General features: G+C 41.6%; 1 protein-coding gene across 1 annotated transcript; it reads left to right on the top strand.

The window, feature by feature from the left end:
- Positions 1–10,160: 10,160 nt before the first annotated feature.
- On the top strand, positions 10,161–10,999 carry LOC311065181 (small ribosomal subunit protein uS15-like; the record flags this gene model as incomplete). Its single annotated transcript, XM_084085398.1, has 2 exons — positions 10,161–10,348; positions 10,697–10,999. The coding sequence occupies exons 1-2, from the start codon at positions 10,163–10,165 to the stop codon at positions 10,997–10,999; spliced, it is 489 nt and encodes a 162-aa protein (XP_083941524.1). The 5' UTR covers positions 10,161–10,162.
- Positions 11,000–22,427: the final 11,428 nt, after the last annotated feature.

Genomic DNA, 22,427 nt, shown 5'->3' with positions numbered 1-22,427 from the left:
TGTGTGTGTGTGTGTGTGTGTGTGTGTGAATGGGTGAATGTAATGCACAATCCATGTAAAGCGCTTCGGATAAAAGTGCTACATAAATGCACCATTTACCATTTTACAAGATTCAATGTAACTCTTGTCACACTACTTACATTGGAAAGGTTTTTCTCCGGTGTGGATACAATGGTGTGTCTTCAGTCTACCTAAATGACATAAACTTTTGTCACAGTGTTTACAGTGGAAAGGTTTTTCTCCTGTGTGGATATGCTGGTGTCTTTTCAGAGTATTTTGAAGCCCTTGTCGCATTGTTTACAATGGAAAGGTTTTTCTCCTGTGTGGGTAAACTTGTGTGTTTTCAGATTACCTAACTCACTGAATCATTGTGACACTGTTTACAGAAGAAGGGTTGTTCTCCTGTGTGGATTCGTTGGTGAGCTTCAGGTGAGCTAACCTATTGAAACTCTTGTCACATTGTTTACAGAGGAATGTTTTTTCTCCTGTGTGAATACTCTGGTGTCTCTTCAGATTACCTAACTCACTGAAACATTTGTTACACTGTTTACAAAGGAAAGGATTTTCTCCTGTGTGAATTTGTTGGTGTGTCTTCAGATTATATAATTGACTGAAGCTCTTGTCGCACTGTTTCCAGTGGAAAGGTTTTTCTCCTGTGTGGACATGCTGGTGTATATTCAAGTCACCTAAAGTGAGGTTCTTATCACACGGTTTACAGATGTGGGTGTCCTTTCCTGTGCAAGTCAGCTGTTGTTTCTTTAGTTGTTCCCCAAGCTGACAGCCGACGGGTGTTTGTGTGTGTTCTGTGCCTCCACGACGGGACACGACTACAGTACAAATTCACTTTCGATCCCTGATAAACTGTCTGTTCTCAGCGCATAAGCCAAACTGCCCACTTTGGGTGCTCATATTCCCCTACGGGTATGGTCTAGTATAGAAAAATGTGTTCATTTGTCTCTGTAGTTTGTTTACTTCAAGAGTTATGGTATTCTCTGTGTTCTCCATGTTATGGTTTGGGTAGGGGGTAGTAATATTTTGAAAATATATGTAAGAAAGGGTTACAAATTAAACCCATGGGCCATTAATTGACCAGGGCAACAAGAAGAAATCATAACTAAGCACCTTTAGGGTTCTAAAAAAAAACAGGTTACAGAGATGTGTTTTTTGGGTGCTCTGGGAGCCAAACTGCCCTACTAATTTATATGGCCTGGCTTGTCAAACTTTGGCGGTACTCTGTAGTTTGCAGCCATCCTCAAACCATCCTCTACTACCAATGTTGACTTCGACTTATAAAATCCCTCCATATTTTCATCTGAACAACAGTGCTCACTGTGCATGCGTTTAACCCCAGTGTGGGTAGTACTGTAAAGTGTACAGTAGAGGAGCAACATACACTTAGAGCATATTTATATAAAATGCAGTTTAGATGCAAGTTACAGTATTACCCAAAACGGATTTGGGAAGTGGTAATGAAAATAAGAGTGACACAGAGGTTACAAGGTTTTTCTTTTGAATGTATTGTAGATTGCAGATGACAGAGCGAATGTTTATTGTATTTTGTTTTGATTCTGATGTAATTTTGAAGGTTCTATGAATAAGGAAAATGTCAATATGTCTAAATAGACAGTAAAATATACAGTATTATTATATGCTGAGTAAAATATGTTGTATTGTTATATACTGGGTAAATAATAAGTAAAAGGACAATGCAGCAGTAGACAGGGAATGTATTGTAAAAATATATGTTTTGAATAAATCATAGCTGAGAGGACTCGGTGGAAAGACTGCCTCTATTCTTAACCACTTTAACCTGTTTCCCAGGTCACAAATATATGTTATTTGGTGCCATACCCTGGTACCTGTAACACCAATGCAAATACTGGGCGGTGTTTCATTTGGGACGGTACCATGATTGGTTTCCAAGGGAGTAGGCGGCGGTTTATCCAGCTTACATTGCATTCTTTCTCGCAATTAAATGACTCCCACACGTGGTCGCGGTAGTCGAGCGATATCATGGAGGCGTTAGTAATAAAAGAAGGTTCGGACGTGAATGCCATTGACCGCACAGTCAAAGATGAACGGAGATGGGCTTGGCTGAATGGATATGTTGAAACGGGATAGCCGTTCAGGTCATGGTGCAAAAAGGTCAGAGAACCAGGAGCATGTTTTTGTTGTGTGTGTAGAAAACTGCTTTATGGCAAAAATGGCAAAAAGGTTGCCGCCATAATAATGAACCGGCTCACAAAGCTGTTGTTCGTGCTCTGCAACACACTACAGTGCCACCGCGTGCATCAACAACATGCAAGGAGGCACGCGAATCAATGACCAATAGGGTCTATGCACAGCAGCCATATTGGAAGGAAATTGGGCTTCTTCTTACTTCCTTCACAGATGTTACCAATGATACTAATGAAGGCTCCGTTCCATTAAGTGTAACACAGTGGTTCTCAAACCTTTTAATTGCAAGGACCCCCATAACTCTGAGAGTGTACAAATGGAACCAAATGGACCCGTAATCTGATTGCATTAAACAACATTAAACAATGTTAAACTCACTTTGCATGTTGCTTTGCCACTCGCTTTGCCACTCGATGTGCCATTCACTTTAAGCATGAGCATATCCTCTATATGGTTGCTGTGCATAGAGCCTATCGTGTGTGCAATCATAAGGTTTGCATCTGCACTTTTATTGCAGAACATGACCTTTCATTTACTGTCACACAACCCATTGTTGATATGGAGTGTTGCACAGGACAAGAATGCACTGTCAAGATTAAGTGTATCAAATACACAAATGTCCTTTATGTACACTCATGGTATTTCCTCTCACATAAAAAAAGGAGTTGTCTAACAAGATGGAGACAGGATTTGTTTCTTTAAATGCTGATGAGACCACAAATGAGAACATGGACAGACTGCTCAATGTTCTGGTACGATTTCATGACGAGGATTTGGTGAAAGTCGTGACACATCACTTGGCCTCAAGAAAAGCACATGTTGCAGATGCATCAACCCTCAGAAAGGAATTGACTGCTATTCTGGAGTCCTACAGCCTTAACTGTCGTTCAAGTCGTCAGTATTCTTTTGGACAACTGTTCTGTGATGAGAGGGAAGAAGACTGGAGTGGAGACACTAGCAAGAAAGGAGAACCCTGCATTGCTTGACATCAGTGGAGACACAGTTCATGGTCTCCAATGCATCCAAGGCCATTTTGAGTCCTTTCCAGTCATACATAGAAGACATCTGTCTGCTCTGATGTCTATTATGATTAAATCCCAAAGCAAAAGGATGTTTTTTTTCAAAGTTACAGTCTTTGCTTCATCTGGAGATCAAGAGCCTAATGTGGCCAATCAGCGACATGTGCAAATGCTGTAGGTCTGGAACAGAATCAAAGAGCTCATATAGCCAGTGGTGGAAATGGCCTGGATTCGCTTTGGGAACCCTCCTTTGGACTTTTGCGCGCGCGAAATTTTGCGGTTTTGGGTGAAAAATTTGCAGTTTTGGGTGGATTTTGATTTCTGTTTTTGTCAACTTTATTTCGGTTTTAGGGTTAGGGTTTGGGTTAGGTTAGGGTTATGTTATTTCATTCTTATTTTTGCCTGATTTTACCGATTTATTATCAAAACATTTAAATTCAATTAAAATATATATATATTTTTTTTTGCAAAATCAATAGGGTGGGACAGCTTTCTATGTAGGTGGGCCACGGCCCACCCAGGCCCACCCCATGGCTGCACCCAACACATGATGAAAACAGAGCTACAGTATATTGTCCAATTTGACCATACTGTACAATACCAAATGACAGTGGCTTTGGATACAATAATAAGTCCTGGACTCATGGACTCATTTTGCGTTTTTTGGGTGAATTTTGAATTTTTTTTTCTGTTTTTGGCAACTTTATGTCGGTTTTAGGGTTAGGGTTTGGGTTAGGTTAGGGTTATGTTATTTCATTCTTATTTTTGCCTGATTTTACCAATTTATTATCAAAACATTTCAAATGTATTAAAATATATTATTATTTTGCTAAATCGATTGGGTGGGCCAGCTTTCTATGTAGATGGGCCATGGCCCACCCATGGCTGCACCCATGATACACATGATGAAAACAGAGCTATATATTGTCCAATTTGACCATATTGTACAATAAATACCTAATACTCTAAAACCAGTTCACCCGTGATGCAAGCTGCTATTTTTGTGCAGTATTTGAACATTATTTTTATACTTTTTAATTTTTAAGACAAATGTTCTCTGGGGGTCCCTGGCACAAAACATTTTCAGATGGGGGTCCATGGCTAAAATCAACACGCGTTGCATCACTTGAGCTAGATCGGCTATTTTCAAATAGCCAAAGTTTAAATAGGGCTGAAGTGGTTTATGTATGTTTTGTCATAATAATTAAAATCTACAAAGCAACTAGTAGTTACTAAAGTTTTCAAATAATTATCGTGGAGTAAAAATATAATATTTGCCTCTGAGATGTATTGGAATAGAAGTAAAAGTACTGCAAATTGGAATACTCCAGTCAAGTAAAAAATACCTTAAAATTACTCAAGTACAGCAGGTACTTGAGTACATGTACTTAGTTACTTTCCACCTCCGTCAGCATTAGATTAATTACTTAAGTTACTCACCTTCTACAAAGATGACGAAAGAGAACGCACTTTTGTTCCATATGCCAACATTGTCTTGGTTTCAGAGAGCATGGTGGTAATTATTAACTTTTACCCCAGTCTTTATATTCCATAATATGATGTCCCACGTCCAACCGGTGTTGTTTACATTTTGACAACGTCAACGTAAAGGCTTAACGCTGCGACGCGCGTTAGTCAAGGAGCCCCCAGAAAGCTGTTTGCATTTTTTAAAAAAATGCACAACAACAAACTTTATATAGCACTTTTCAGTTAGAGCAGCTCAATGATAGACGAGCGGTCTAGAAACCAGCTAACTAAATGTTTCTGCTTTTGCATTTTTTTCCCATAAATCAGTGCTATTGAAAACCCTTTACGTCTATGTGTTGATTAAAAAAATATTGAACCAATTAAAAGTATAAGCTTCTGACAAAACCAGCTAACTCCATTGGATCCTCAAACTTTCTGCTAAACCAGCTAAGTCCACCAAAGGGGAGGAGTTAGCTGTTTTTTTGCTGACTTCAGGCTCCACCCCCTTTTGACTTACAACCTCATTGTGAGCTTGGAGATCCATTCAGCTGTTCTTATCAATGATGAACAAAACCACCTAATTCCACTTTTTGTTTTGTTTTTGTAATTTCCTGAAAAATTAACATTTTGGAGTTAGCTGGTCTACCGGACAGCAGAGATATAGCTAATAACCTTGATTTTTTTATCCCCATGCCATTTTTTTTTTTTTCTTTTCGGAGGAACACAGTGAAACCCGTGATTACCAATGATCGGGGGAGACCATGTCTTGCCAAAAATGCAAGGGGGAAAAAGGAAAGCAAGATACAGACATTTCCCCAAATACGCTAACCAGGAAGTGGATGGAGGAGTAAATCTTGTGATCACGTGATCTCCTAGATGTCACCGAGCCTGAAATGATGGCTCATAAGTTGCAGAACAGTGCCATCTTGTGGGAAACCACTGAAAACCCCAAACTCGTCAAACTTGTGCTTGGAAACTGTGGACCAAGTGCCAACGGACGAGTGTACTCGCCCATGGCAGTCAATGAGTTAACACATTGACTGCCAAGGACATAAAATGACGTCATCTCAAATCCAACGCTTCACTACCAAAGACGTAATATTACATCTTCATGGTGTTTTTAGTGATTTTGCTAGAGGGCGCTCTTCGCCAAGCGATGAATGATGCCTTGACTTCGAGAGAAGGAACCACCCGGAAATGAAACATTTCCACCCCGTCCACTACAATGTTATCAGATTTATAAAAAAAAAACATGTATCTCGGATTTCTTTTCCCAGATAGCGTTTTTGGTGAAAAGACATTGTTGTTTACATCCGGGTTGAAAAAAACATTATGTGGATCGTCAAGAAGACTCAAAATAAGGTAAAACAGCTAGCACCATCTCCTCTGTTGTTAGACGCTGGTGTAAGTGGCCAGCAAGGAGAACAACCTGGAAATCATCTTTTATTGATAATTAAAATCGGAGAAAAGGTTATGCACAGACAGGCTACAATGTGGCATATTAAGATATTTGTGTGAATATCGGAGTAGTGTCTTTCATATTTAATATATTAGTCTAACCTGGATGTATTGTCCTTCATCTCATCATCAAGGAATTTTAGATGTTTGAACCGGGGGTCCAGGGACACACAAAGGAGATGAGGAAAAGGTCAGAGCAGTGACACAGCTCCCACCGCCACAGGACAAGCAGGAATTATTGAGGTTCAATGGTATGATCCAATATCAAATCAGTGCCCCTTTAACACATTCACCGCCAAAACCGAGATAGCAATCAAGGGCGTTTAACACCAATACCGGGATACTCGGGATAAGGTCTTTTTTGTGTTTTACATTAGATTGGGTCCTTCCGCACATCGTCGGTTCATATCATTCATCTAGACCACAGATAAGTAAAAAAATGATGTGATTCGGTCACGTGATCACACAAAACACGTTATTACAAAACATTAAAGCCGCCATAACGTCAGTCAGGGGACCTGCAGTACCGCCACTCGAACCGAAAGTTTGATCGGAGCGAGCACATTCTGACTCTAAACTATCAGTGAGCAGTGAGAGCAGGCGGGGCAAGCGTGTGCACGTCACATGCTCGCTCGCGTATGTGCACACACGCGGGGGCGCTCCTGACCCTACACCAAAAGTTTACACAGATCTGCCGGTGAGAAGTCATGGGGCAAGACAAGCGTGTCCCCGCTCGTGCTCGCATGTGCACTCGCGCGCGGGCGACGACCTGTTGTTACACACCACAGGCAGGACACGCGGCCCACGCGCACGTTACCCCTCGGATCAGCTGTGTGATTTGATTGCATCGCCATCTTTGTTGTTTTGAAACCAATAAAGAAAAACTTACCATGATCGTGATCATCTTGCAACACACGCGCCGTAGCCATGAGTCCGTGGATGGAGTTTTATTTCTCCATGATATGGAAAGATCTGTGTGCCATGCGTATTGGAGACGACTTACTGAAGGTAGGCTTGCTCGCGTCTATGTCTGTCTGTCTGTCTGTCTGTCTGTCTGTCTGTCTGTCTGTCTGTCTGTCTGTCTGTCTGTCTGTCTGTCTGTCTGTCTGTCTGTGTGTGTGTGTGTGTGTGTGTGTGTGTGTGTGTGTGTGTGTGTGTGTGTGTGTGTGTGTGTGTGTCTGCTAGTGCAGGGGGGTGCAGTACGTTAGTCCGACAGCGCATTCCTCCGACAGCGCAGCGCTCCGACGTTTCCAATACTAAACCCGAACCAAACCCGCACCCTAACCCTAACCGCACGCGGATGCCACATAGTCGGAGAAAAGGTCTGTCGGATTAACGCATGCCTCCCAGTGCAGGGAGGGTGTCTGCGGCGGACACGTGCACACACACACATAGACACAGTGTCTGCCGTGCGGGGATGGCCGATCTGCGTGCCCACAACCTCTGCGCTTGTGGATCGGCTATTCCCTCTAGGCTTGAAATGCTATGTGGTGTGTGGACTATTAGTCAATTTGGTTTAGTTAGGCGGTACAAATAGTAAATATTGGCGTTGAACAGGACATTGACTTGAACACAGACTGAGGGACAACAGACTGTGACACAAGTGAAACACCAACAGGTTCACCAGAGCACCCAGTTGTATTCCAGCCAAAGACAACTGGTGAACAATCTGAAACATTCTCATATCAAACCAGGTCTGGTAGACAAGTTAGACCACCTATTAGATATGGTGTGTAGGTTGAATCTATGCATATACTGAACATGATTGTACTGTCTAATCTGTGATCCTATTCATGACATTTGAGGTAATCTGCATTTAAGGGGTAACATTTGCAGCATGCACAATGTTTTGGTTTATGTTTTTTTCTTTGGACACTTTGAGGGGTAATAAGTGATGTTAAAGGGGGGAAAAAAACAGAACAGTATGTCAAAAAAAAAAGAAGACAAAAAATAGCACTGTGTAAAAATAAAAAAAAATCTTTGTACTTTTGTTAATTTGCATAGTTTATCTTAGTGCTATATATACATATATATATATATATATATATATATATATATATATATATATATATATATATACGTATATACATACATACATACACACACACACACACACACACACACACACACACACACACACACACACACACACACACACAGTATGAGCAATTGCAATATAGAGTGCACTATATTTGTTAATAGTTTGTTAATTTGCTAATAGTGTTGTAGCACAGAGTCATTTTGAAGGAAGCCTTACGTACATATAGTAATTAAGAGTTTTAAAATAATTGATGTGGATTAATTTATTTATTGCATGTTTATGTATGTATGTTCAAGATCTAGAAAACACCCCTTGACATGGTGCAGTCCAAGCTCATTAGCTCAGCTGGGTATAAAGTGCTGCCAGTTGACAACAAGTGAGAGCAGTGAGTGGAGAGCTGGATTGGGGCTGCTGTTATGCCCTGTTTGTCCCTTGTGAAGTGTTTGTGAACAAACACACTTTTGGTTGCACTTTACCCTAAGGCCACTGTATTGTTTCCAACCGCTGAATGGTTCATTCTCACAGACTGCCTGCACGTCTGTGACATCCACCTTTCCATAGATTGTCCCTAAGAGGAAGTGCAACTTTTCACATTGAATAATTGAGTGTGGAATTAAAATGATAAAAACGATTTGGGACAATCCACACGTTTTCTCTAAATGAATCTAATCTTAGCAGTCTTATCAATTCAAGCTTTAACAATCTAATAAATAAATAAAGACTGCACTTCATACGGACCAAAGTGAGTCCCAGCAGGAAGCTTAGAGTGTCCACAGTAAAACACTCCTAGACCTGCACCTCAAATGCGTGAATTTCTAATCTCAAATCCAGGAGGCAGGGTCTTCCTGGCTCGGTTTACTTAAGTAAAAAATGGGAGTACTTTTTCCACCCCTGTAAACAGTAAACCAGTAAAACACATATTTACCTCTGTTTTGAAGATGTCTACAATAGCGGGAGCATTTCCCACAGACGTATCACTTTTGGACATCTCACCACCCAATTTGGATAAAAATTTGCCAGACTCACAGTGTACACTTGGTCAACTGGAATGATGTTTGTTTGCAGACGATCGCCTGGAGTCTTTCCAATGAGATAACCTTGTGGGGCTCTTCTGCGCTCATTCAATTTCTGCAATGTGTGTATAGGTCTATACCTGTGATCATTTAAACACAAATACTTGCACGGTCGCGTGCCTGGGTAAGCTCCGATGGTGTCAGGAATCCCGGCGTGGCGGGGAACGGCGATGAGCAGATGATCAAACACACCAGTCATGGACTCGTTAGGGTTATTGAGAAGGAGCTGCGTGAGATCGTAATTTTGCATGCCAGCGTCTGGAACTTCCGGTTCTGTGTAGTCAATGTCTGACCGTTTTCTGAGCATTATGTCACTGGAAAACTCACCAGCAGACAGATCAGGAGTACAGTAGTTCCGAAAATCTCAGAACTACTGTACCTCTCCTCTACAAACAAAGAAAATACCATAAGCAATAAATCACTGTTCTTCATTTAATTTATCCCGGCCTTATCTCTGGTGTAAAGGCATGAGCGACACTTCTGGACATGAGGTCAGCGTCTCAGCCTTCTCGTGCCATTGACCTACGGTTCAAAAGCTTCTGGGGATGCAATGCTGAGTTTTGGACACTGAGTCAAAGCCGATCTCCTCAAAGGCCGCTTTCATGGATCTCACCATAGACTTCCAGGACTGCGTTGTACCGTCTGATTATGGCTTTGCAGTTTTTCACTGGAAGACAAATAATGAACATAAGCATTTATTCCATGCCAGAACTGTGTTGAACTTCAAACTCCATTTAAACTATATTAGACTCATTTAAAACATGTCCCTGGTTTTGGTGACTGATATTGTCCTGAATCTTTTTTTAATAATGACAAGAGCACTCACTGAAAACGGTTTGTGCTAACAGAGGGTATTTGCATGGTGTGATGTCACACAATCAAAGCCTCAAACAATAGCATATGGGCCCTTTTCTTCTACCGTCATCATGGGTCATATGCACGCTCCCGGAAAGGGCTTGTCCCAGTCAGCCATCCCGTACAAGCGCAGTGCTCCTACCTGGTTGACAATAAGCGTTGATGCAGTCAAAGAGCAGATCCTCAAACTGGCCAAGAAAGGCCTGACCCCATCGCAGATTGGTGTGATTCTGAGGGACTATTTTGGTGTGGGACAGGTGGGACCATAGACTGTATAAATGCTTGTCAATCAAATCATCCCGCCCCTCCTAGAGAATAGCCTACTTTATCGTCAATTTTAAAATAAATAGGACCATAATTTAGCAAAACGCATATCCTGATGATTGAAAGGAGACTTTAAACTAGCGACTGGAAGCATATAGAATTTATGACAATTTTTATTACAGTAAGAAAATCTAGTCTAAAGTTTGTCAAAAAACCCATTCACTTGCGTTAAAATAAATTATTTCTGACACCGCAGGTCGGCGCAGGGTAAAACAGCGCCACTCTGGCCATTTTGTCGGCCTCATCGTAAATATCTAAGACTTGCCCCTTGGCTGGGACAGGTGTTTCACAAAGAAACACTGGTCACCGGAAACAAGATTGTGAGAATCCTCAGGTCCATGGGGCTGGCTCCAGCCATCCCGGAGGACCTGTACCATCTCATTAAGAAGGCCGTGGCCATAAGAAAGCACCTGGAGAATAACAGAAAGGATAAAGACCCCAAGTTCCGTCTGATTCTCACTGAGAGCAGAGTCCACAGGCTGGCGCGTTACTACAAGGCCAAGAGAGTTCTGGCTACGAGCTGGACGTACGTGTCCTCTACAGCCGCTTCTCATGTGGCCGGTGAATTCTACGAGAAAGTCTAAACAAAGAATGTTGAAATGTTTAAAATGTTCAAATTCCAAATTTGAATGCTTTTAATTCGCTTATTAATTAGTAAATAAAATAATTCAGATGGGAAAAAATAGGGGGGGGAGAAGAGAGAGAGAGAGAGAGAGAGAGATAGAAACGGAATAGGAGAGAGAGAGAGAGCGAGAGAGAGAGAGAGAGAGAGCGAGAGAGAGAGAGAGAGAGAGAGAGAGAGAGAGAGAGAGAGAGACATGGAAACGGAATAGTTTGATGAGAGAGAGAGAGAGAGAGAGAGAGAGAGAGAGAGAGAGAGAGAGAGAGAGAGAGAGAGAGAGAGAGCGAGAGCGCCATGGAAACGGAATAGATTGAGATTGTAGATCGGCTATTTTATGTCATACGTTGAAAAACGTACTCTCAAATATGCATTTCAGGTTATCTTTACCATTTGCACATGTATTCATTGATACAGTCATGTTGTTTGCAATTCAACTTAAATGAAGTCTGCAAGTGAGGCTTGAACTGATGACCTTGAGATTGTGAGGCACTCATTTAAGGGAGACGCCATTGGACTAACAGACAAGGAACTGTGAAAAAGGAGATCACACAGATGATACAGTTTCACGCAAATAGCTGAAAAATCCTGGGTTTAAGTGTTTTTCAAACTGCTCAAAATTGCGGACAATCTAAGGGCGGAGCTTACTGGTCAAAGCGATAGATGTGTTCCTCATGAGTCAAGGCACAAGTGTAAGCAAGTTTCACGACTTTCGGCCAAACGAGGCATGACTTTTGCCTGTTTAAAGTTTGCATTTTCAAAAAATTGCTATAGCACCCCCTTTTGGCCAATTGGAGTGAGATTGGTTTCAGTGATATTTGGAATGACTCTCTACATTACTGCAACGTTTCAAAGAAATGTGAGTCTTGCATGTATGTGTTAGGGGCAGATGAATAATTTTCATAAAACTGCAATAGTTAAAATCTATGAAATCCTGGGATTTTGGAGCAATCTGCACGAAACGTTTAACACTTGAACTTTGGACCTCTGCCGACATAATGATGGGAACGGATTTTCCATAAGTGAAAAAATGCAGAAGTTAGGAGCCAATGGCTGTTTTTCATATAATTCAAAATGGTGGGCGATCTAAAGATCAGAGGTCAAAAGTCAGACCACAAAAGTTGTCTGGCATGAAGAGACGCATGTGTGTATCGAAGTTTCATGGTTGTAGGTCAAACAGGGCATGAGTTGTACCTGTTCAAAGTTGGCACTTTCAAATGAGTGCTATAGCGCCACCCTTTGACGAATGAGTGTGAGAATTATTTCTTGGTAGTTTTTCATGAGCATCTACCATATGGCCGAGTTTCGTAAAAAGCGTATGCAAGGTTAAGCCAGAAATGGCAAAAACAAGTATTTTTCAAACTGCTCAAAATTGCGGAAAATCTAAGGGCGGAGCTTAATGGTCAAATCGATACGTGTGTTCCTCATGAGTCAAGGCACATGTGTAAGCAAGTTTCACGACTTTCGGCCAAACGAGGCATGACTTATGCCTGTTTAAAGTCTGCATTTTCAAAAAATTGCTATTGCGCCCCCCTTTGGCCAATTGGAGTAAGATTGGTTTCAGTGATATTTGGAATGACCCTGTACATTTCTGCAAAGTTTCAAAGAAATGTGAGTCTGCATGTATGTTTTAGGCGCAGATGAATAATTTTCATAAAACTGCAATAGTTAAAATCTATGGAATCCTAGGATTTTGGAGCAATCTGCACGAAACGTTTAACACTTGAACTTTGGACCTCTGCCGACAACTTCTAGGCGGCGGAATTTCCATAAGTGAAAAAATGCAGAAGTTAGGAGCCAATGACTGTTTTTCATATAATTCAAAATGGTGGGAGATCTAAAGGTCAGAGGTCAAAAGTCAGAGTGTGAAAGTTGTTCAGCATGAGGAGACGCATATGTGTATCCAAGTTTCATGGCTGTAGGTCAAACAGGGCATGAGTTGTACCTGTTCAAAGTTGGCATTTTCAATTGAGTGCTATAGCGCCACCTTTGGACGAAAGATTGTGAGAATTATTTTTTGATCGTTTTTCATGACCATCTACCATATGGCCGAGTTTCGTAAAAAGCGACTGCACGGTTCAGCCAGAACTGCGAAAAGTGGCAGAAGAAAAAGAAGAAGAAGAAGTGACAGAATACTGCCAATAACAAAACAGGTCCAGAGCTGAGCTCTGGCCCTGTAACAATAGCATATGGACCTACCTGGTCTATTCACCTGTTTCCTAGGCGGTTGTGTTTTCCACTTCCTGTCGATGTCATTGGATATCATTGGTCATCTGACCAGTTACATTGGATTTCATTGGATCAAATCGACAGCAAGTGGAAAACACACAGCCTAGGAAACTAGGCTTTTTTTAAATATGCTTTTTTTTGTGGTTGTCCCTACATTGGACTGTTGTCCAATTGGCTCTATGCACAGCAGCCATATTGGAAAGAAATTGGGCCTCTTCCTTACTCCCTTCAGTGTTACCAATGATACTAATGACCATTCTGGTCAAACAGTAGAGTCACAGAGCTTTCATTTATATAGATCACAGATTTGTTTGATTATTTACCAGTAGGGAAAGAAAGGGATCAGCATTAAGTTACCATTACCTTTTAATATCTGTCCAAAACATTATTTAAATGAATTATTTCTTAACAGAATCACAACTGACATCTGGAAATCTCAGAAATCATGGTGAGACAGCAGTTGACAATCTGTAAGGTTGCATGAATAAGATGGGTTTATGAAAAAACCTATTATCTGATCTTTGCCCCCTAACTTCTGAGATCATGATATAGTACTCACCGTGGCCTCCGGCTCCCTCTCCAACCCCAAAGTCAGGAGATCTTTAGGGTAATGGCGCCAACTTCAATAATGTGCTCTTCAGGAGAGCGTTGCCCGTCTAGCACATAGTCAAACTTAAGGAAAGATATCCAACATATTATGGTAGAAATGTCACAAAATCACGGTCTGCCATATTGTGTTTTTTTCAGTCTTTGTAGTTTCTGCTGTCCCTCGTGAATTGCAAAGTCCCACATCTCTTCTTGTCCGGTATTCCAGTTATGTTAGAGCCTGGCAGCCCTCGCCACATACTGACAGAACAATAAACAAGCAGAAAAAATGACAAAAAGGACTGCATTAGCTAAAGAGAAAAGTGTCATATTAGATGAGAAAGCATGCCTAATACAATTAAACGCTGCATCTGTCACCTGGTTCTGCATGGTCTAATCAATCAGGGATTTCTGTGGAGCCTGACCCATCTCCCACGATCCGCGCTCTTGTCCAGAGGATTCTGCCAATTAAAAGAAAAAAGATAGGAAGGACATCTACCATCTACTATTGGGCAAGTTACTTTTTAAAATTAACTTGTTATAGTTACTGCTCTCAAAAAGTAACTAGTTACTTTACTAGTTACTAAAATATTAAAGTAACTAGTTACTTTACTTAACTTAAAAATAAATGTATTCAGACTCAACGGTTGCGATAGGAAACATGTCCTCAACAACATAGCCTACCTGGCAATCGATCTGGTTAGTTGAGTCTTATTTACATGCTGTGGCGATTTAAAATTGAGTTTTACAGTAGCTGTTTAGATGAAGTAGCTCCACCTGGGTCACCGCCGGTGGTATCAGAGACGGTGGGGTCTTTGGCCACTAGTTTGTTAGGTACTTCAGGAGATTAGCATTGCTTTTACTAGATGTGGACAACATTTTCTGTCCTGCACACATTTGACCATTGTGTGTGTGTTGGTGGTGGGCGTGTTGCCGAGTTTAGTGTGTGTGTGTGTGTGTGTGTGTGTGTGTGTGTGTGTGTGTGTGTGTGTGTGTGTGTGTGTGTGTGTGTGTGTGTGTGTGTGTGTGTGTGTGTGTGTGTGTGTGTGTGTATTTTCCCCAAAAGGCAAGACCCCCCCAACTCGGTCTCTGATTGGCTTACCCTGACAGGAAAAAAGTAACTAGTTGCGTTACTTGTTGCCGTAAAAAGTAATGCGTTAATTTAAAGCGAAATGGTTTTAACTAAAAAGAGTGAAAAATAAGTATGTAGGACTGCCTGGCTGTATACGTTGAATTGAACAGCTCTTTCAAATGTGTGCTTGATGTGTGTTATAGTCTCCTTGTTCAGCCTGGAGTTTCTGTGATGCAACATATTTCTCAGCATAAACATGTACAGTAGGTTGCTGGTGCTGTGTTGTTGAGGAGATAACTAGCTTTTCTCATGTGTGAGAATAACTTGATATTTAGTCGACTAAGACATAGACTAAGACTAAACAATTTCAGAAGACTAAAATAGGACTAAAACTAAATGGTGTGTTATTCAAAAGACTAAGACTAAATCAAAATTTGCTGTCAAAATGAACACTGCAGGGGTATATTTCTCAAACTACAACTGGCAGGGGGGTCCCCAAATTATTTTTGGCGGGGTCCCCAGATGATTAGCTCAATATGTAACATTGTTTTCTTACTAAACAGTAAACAAACCAACATACAGTATGTGTATAAAGGGTATCTGCACATTTATAAAGTTACAATTTAATGACTTTATGTCATGTTCTCCTTGTACTTTTATTATGTAGTGATGTCCTAATGTTTCCTGTCTGCCCTAGTGTTTGCTACCTGTCTTGTCTCACCTCTCTGTGATTACTCGTTTCTCCACCTGTGTCCTGTTAGTCTCCCAGCCAATCCCTGTGTTGATTGTCTTTGAGTTCACCTGTGTCTTGTTAGTCCTGTATCTATTTAAGCCCTGTGTTTGTGAAAATCCTCATGTCAGATTAAAGTTAATGTCATGGTGTGTCCTGCCTTGTATGTCCTGCTTCATTGCCACCTTGTATTGAAAGTTTGATAATAGATCATCATTGAACTTGGTCTACCTCCCTGCCTGCCTGGTTCTGCACTTGGGTCCAACACTTGTCTCATATCGTGACACTTTCAAGACCTTTTTAATACCAAATTAGACAAATTGTCAAATTACGTAAGGAAGAGTCAAACAATATGAAAATAGCCGATCTACAAGCTCACAATGCCTCGCAGTGTACAGTAAATGGGGTTAAAGTGGTTAAACAGCTTTAGCTACATTAAATCATTTACCTAGGGATCCCCTGGAACCCCCTCAAGGTCAAGGATCCCTGGGGATCCTCGGATCTTCTGAGAAACAATCGTGTGTAGAGGGTCAATGTGTGCACATGCACTTAGACCAGGCAGTGAAATCCAGTGCAGACCATTCATATAAATACAATAACAATAGTAATAGCCATGAAGCAAAATAGCAAATAAAAGCAGGGAAAATAGCTCAATTAATTGTTGAGCTATTCTTGAATTAAAACAAGCTTAGAAAACGAATGTTTCACATAATCCACTATGGGTACACAGTCACACACAAGATAGTCCAGGGTAAAATCTAAAATGTTACCACAATAAGATTTTTTTAATGCGATAACATTTTAATTATTTCAATTAATCATTTAACTACTTAAAGCTGGAGATGTCTGTAAATAATAAAAATCATTAAAAACATCATATAGGTTTTTTTGTGTACGTCTTCAAATCGGCAGGTCTGGGTAAACAAAAAAAAAACACAAGGGAGATAATGTTCTTTCTTCAATAGCCACAACAAAGTATTTATTATAAATACTGAATGTACAGACTAACCATTCCCAGACATGTGCACAAACATTGCTTTGTGTTTTTGGCAACACTGGGTACACTGCTGGTGTAAAAATATGTATTTGAACTCAAAGAGTATTAATCACTTTCAAAATAGTGCCCCTATTTTGTGACAGTCAAAATAGGGATGGTCCAAATGTCAAAACAAAGAAGCCCCCCCACAAAAAAAAATGCTTTATGCCGCAAGGTAGCATTTTTTCTTTTTTTTCTTCAGGTTATTAAAGTACAGAATATAAGCTACATTTAAATACAAAACAAAACAACTGTCAGTAAGCCTTTGGGGAAACACAGGGTGAGGGATGACGTCTCCACACTTTCCTGTCAAAGTGAAAACAATATTAAATATACAGACAGAAACAGGAACACCTGTCTCTGCTGTCCCTCTACATGTGGGACTTTTAGGTCTCTAGAACGTTAAAGTATAAGAGAACTGAAGTACCAGCAACATTCTGTGCTCCCCCCCCACACTTTTGTACATTCATTTATTTGTATTTCCTTTTCGTTTAAGCTTGCCGTTTTCACACACATTTGAGGGTGGGTGTGTTCAATGCGAACCACTTAAAAGGATAGTTCACCCCCAAAATTACCTTTTTTCAATCGCCCCATGGAGACTAGTGATGTGCCGATACCACATTTCTTCAATTCGATACGATACCGATATTTTTGGGGCCGATTTTCCGATACCGGAAACAGAACCACACCGGAAACGGAACATGCCGTTAAACCGGAAACGGAACCGGATATGGTGGCCTAAAGTCTTACTTTAGTTTAAGCTACATTTCAATCACCTGTTATGAACAAAGTATACATGACAACTAAGGTCTTGGACCATAACTAGATATGCTAAACTAAAACAAGTACAGGCTGTTGGAGGCTGAGCTGGACTGTTGAACATAACATTAATCAAATAGACTATGACAGTAATTCCACCAGTGTTTCACACTAGTTAGCCTGATTCATTGTTGGGTGGATGTGAGACTTTGTCATTGATTGGTCTATAGCTTCACTATTCACATGTAATTCAGTCAGTAAAGTAGTGCATAATGATGCTGGTTCATAGACATGGTTGTTTACTTCTCTCATAGATAGATCTGGATTATTATTTTTGACAGTGTCCCCATAGAGATCAATACATGTATAATATCTATCTATTCATTGAGAGAATGGCATAGTTGTGCCAACTATGCCATTGTGACGCTTCACACCGCCATAAGCTGCTTGGTTATCACGAATCACCTTGCGATGACATTAGACTTGCAATGGGGCTATAGGAGAAGGAACTCTATATAGAAAATGTGGTGGCTCTTAAAAGAGCCTTTGTGGGGGTTCGTGTATGTAGATTTATTTCTTGGTTTTTTTTCTGGTGGTCTTGGGTTGAAGCGGTCGGCCGAACAGGGTCTGTGGCTCTTCTTTAGCCGCTGGGGTCAAGCCTTTTTGGGCGGCTCTGTTCTTTGCATCAGCGGCAGCGACTCTCTTTGTAGCCACAGCTCTGCGTTTGTGTGCGACTGCTTGGCGCTAATTTGTTTTTATTTTTCTGGCTGCACAACGTTTGATTTTAGCCTTAGCCTTGACCGCAGCAGTATGGGTAGTCTCGCCGCCAAGATGGTTCTTCTTGGCTGCCGCCTTACCGCCCTGCTGGGCTGGGAGTCTTGCCAGGATGCCTTGAATCTGGTTCATCATTGATGCTGTCCAAAGGTTAGGTTGGCAATGTTAACCCTGACGCCCGATGAGGCTATTTATGTGAAATGGCCCCAGGGAGACACTTCTACTTATGTTCCCCACCAATCAGAAAGCAGTGACGTGTTCTGGAGAATATTGGGACACTTGTGTTTTCTCCACAACTACAATCAACTAAATTACAGACAGAGAAATATATTTAAGTCAAATAAAAACATGGAGCAGACAGCAGACAGCTTTCACTTCATAATCAAATCATGTGGAGTTTTGAGGACTCCTGTGTTTTGTTTGGAGATGTTTAAAATCTCTTAAAAACACAAGTAGCACATTAAGAGACAGGAGTGTGTGTGTGTGTGTGTGTGTGTGTGTGTGTGTGTGTGTGTGTGTGTGTGTGTGTGTGTGTGTGTGTGTATTGTCTGCATGATTCTCATGCGTGTAAGTGCTCCCCTCCAATCACGAACGCTTTCTCCCAGGGGAGGAGGTTCCTGACGTCCACCGAGACTTGAATTCATGGATGTTTTTTTTTGTTTTTGATGATCGGCAGTGGTTCCAGTAGGAGACATAAAGAGTCTCCTTTGTGTCTGCTACTGGAACCGCTGCCTCCCGGTCCGCTGGTCATCAAATTATTGGCTTAGTATAGAAATAAAAATAGTTTTTTGGGTGATATATCCCATTAAACCCTCTAAACTTGGTCAACTTGACTGGGGGGGGGGGTCGGCTCTGTAATTCTCCCTCTACACCAAATCTCTTCGCAGAAAATACAAGCAAACATTGCACCAAAGTTGACATTTTGAGGTCACTGTGTCCCCTTTTGAGGTCATTAGTTGGCCCGTGGCCCTTGGTGGCGGGCCTTGACCGCCTTACGGTGGACGGTCACCTTCCTCTTCATGGATTTGAGGCGGTGGTGGACCTCCCGCATCAGCGCTACCACCCGGCCGTTGGAGATGGTGCAGTCCGCAGGCGGGCTGTACAGGACGAAGCTCAGGAAGTCGATTATGTTCTTCATATGGAACTCGGCGGTCGTGGCGGCCATGCCCGCGTAGCCAATCTACACTTTTATTAAAATTAATTATGTTCGCCCTATAATGACATGTCCACAGTGGCGGGAGTCTCCACGGCCGGGTCAAGTTCCTGAGGATCCTGCTCAGGCAGCGGCTCGGGGTCCTCTGGGTAGAGGCCCTCAACTACAACCTGGGGTTGTTGCTCCTCCTCCTTCTCCTCCTCCCTTTTCTCCTTTTTTTTCCTTGCCGCCCTCTCCGCGTCCGTCTCCATGCGATATGGTATGTCCTTCCCCAACTTGAACAGCTTCAAGAGGCCAAAGGTCCTGCACTCGAACTGGCTAAGCACGTGTAACCGCTGGAGTTCCAGTTGTGAATAACTCGACCGGAGCAAATACCCCCTCACCACCTTGTTCTCCAGGTATTCCCCGTTCATGTAGATGCCAGCACATGACACGAGGGTGAGGACGGTGGTCAGAGTATCCTGTTGTGCCTCGGAGGTGGAAAGTACATGGGAGCTGGGGAGCCTCCTCAGGACCTCTGGCATCCAGGGGAACCCCAGCTCCCTGAACCTTGCACACCTCCCTTCAAAAACCCCGTCCTCCTGGAGCCTGTCAATGACACGTGTGGTGTAGCTCGTCACCGGGAGGACGTCAGCGACCGGTGCCTCCCCCTCCTCGTGGATGATCCAATAATTTGGGGCATCCCAATGGGCGTTCGCGTGCCGCCGGGTCGAAGTGCAGATAGCCTAATTAATTTAGTTCGGAAATGCATCATTATGGATTGTGGAAGCAAACCAACTTCAGTCCACAAATTACTTTTTAATTCATTCATTTTTATTTATTTTTGCGGGTGGTGCATATGGTGCATAATATGAGCTCTTGAAATGGGCCCCCAGATCATTAAGGCCGCCCCTGCATGTCCAAAATAGGGCATCTGTCAGGCTTAACGTGGTTAAAGGAGAACTTCACTAATGGTCATTATTAGATGGTACATACCATTTCCGTCGACTCACTCTGCGGCTCATTGGTGAACTGTGTGAACAGTACCGAAACCTGCTTATCAACGACATAATTGGAGGGGATTCCAAGCTAATAGAAACTACAGGCTTTCTCTTCCTGGAAAGTAAAACACACACACACACACACACACACACACACACACACACACACACACACACACACACACACACACACACACAGCTTTTGCAATGCTCAGGCTGACATTATGCCGCACACACGTTATGTGCTTTATTTGTCCATATATCGGCACTTTATACCACAAGCAATAAAAACGTACTGATGGTGCCTAGATATAGGCTACTGTATGGTTAGCTTGTCACCCCATTTCATTAGGTTGACCTCAGATGAAACCACCAGTGGTTACCAAAGCCATCTCCATGCCACTTATACTTTTTATACTTTTTTTTATACTAAAAAGACCATAAGGCTCAAAATGTCGTATACCAGCTGTTGTCGCTAAATAAAGAAACTTTTGGAGCATTCAAGTGAGTTGCAAGCCCCATCTGTGTTCATGATTTCACTATATTTATAGTTTGGCTCAGCACCACAAAAACGGAGGATGTGCGTTTTATTTTGAAGATGTGTATAATACCACAGCACCAGTAATTTAGCTGTGAGCTCATTTGGCAAATATTTAATACTTCTACCTCCTGATAGATGAAAAACTTACTTCACTTGAGAGTACATACAGTATGTTGTTTGCAGATATTCAAAACATGCCTTTTTGCAAGCCGCACCAGATGTAGACCTACACAAGACTATACTTAACATCCACCTCCTAATAGTTCGAATATGAGGTGTACATTAAAAATACATTCACAAACAAGCATGATATAACAGTAAATTATTTACTTTATTCTTTTTTTCAAGCACAAAGCCTTTAAGTTTAACACATTAAGACCTGGATTTTTTTATGCTTTAACTATTGAAAAATAGCAGATCTACAAGCTTGTGAGCTTGTAGGTCTGCTATTTTTGAAAAATCGTGAAATTAGGCCGTCTCCGGCGGCCTCTTCTTCCTCTTCTTTATAGCCTGTAATGTTTTTAAGACTGCTTTTTTTTTATTATCAAGATAGCCTGATTACACTATTTTTGCTTATAGAATTTTTATGGTGCTTTTTTATGTAATGCTTTATATTTTCAAATACAAATACCCATAAATGTATACTTTGCTACTCTAAACTAACAGCTAAAATGACAAAACATAGCTTAATTTAGCTTCAAGGTTCACGCCCCCTTTCTGCTAAAAAATTGTCTACTCTTCATACTTTGCGATGATTTTTAGAAGGATATACATATTGTTATACTTACAGCAACTCTTGCCGGGACACGTTTTTATATTTCTTCTGCTTTTCGGCCCAATCCGGGCCATACTTCTCCAGCTTGGCCGCTACTTTTGGGAGACTAACTGGAAGGGCTGTGGAACAGGTAGCACAGGTGGTCTTCCTGGCCTAGGTTGTTGCAAAGCAGGAGGGGCAGATGATGGTCTTTCTTTTTGTCATTTTTTTCTTAAAAATAAAAATAGAAGACAAACAAGGGCAAACACGCACACGCACACAGACACGCACACACACACACACACACACACACACACACACACACACACACACACACACACACACACACACACGAGAAAGATGTGTGGTTGAGGAGAGAGAGAGAGAGAGAGAGAGAGAGGGAGAGGGAGAGGGAGAGGGAGAGAGAGGGAGAGGGGGGTGTGGTAGAGAAGGAGGGGGGAGAGAGAGAGAGAGAGAGGCTCTTAAAAGTGCCTTTTGGTTTTTTGTTGTTTACGAGTGTGGTTGTAATAGAAAGCAAGAATCTGTAAGAGAAAGCAAAATATTCTGAATTTCAATGTACAATAGGAAAAGGAGACTTTAACCAGACATCCATAATCTTAATAAAGCCCAAAACATTTCACAATACCTTTAATAGCTCCATACACTGTAATCCCCAGATAAACTATGGGAGTGTACAGAACCGAATAGACCCTTATGGCAGTACTTCTACATGTTTTTCATGTCAAAGAAACTAATATGTAACATCTCAGTTTTAATAGC

The sequence above is a fragment of the Gymnoscopelus microlampas genome (assembly GCF_963454915.1).
Source record: "Gymnoscopelus microlampas genome assembly, chromosome: 17".
NCBI classification, from domain to species: domain Eukaryota; kingdom Metazoa; phylum Chordata; class Actinopteri; order Myctophiformes; family Myctophidae; genus Gymnoscopelus; species Gymnoscopelus microlampas.
Note: the sequence above shows the minus strand (reverse complement) of the source record. Positions and strands in the feature narration are given on the sequence as shown.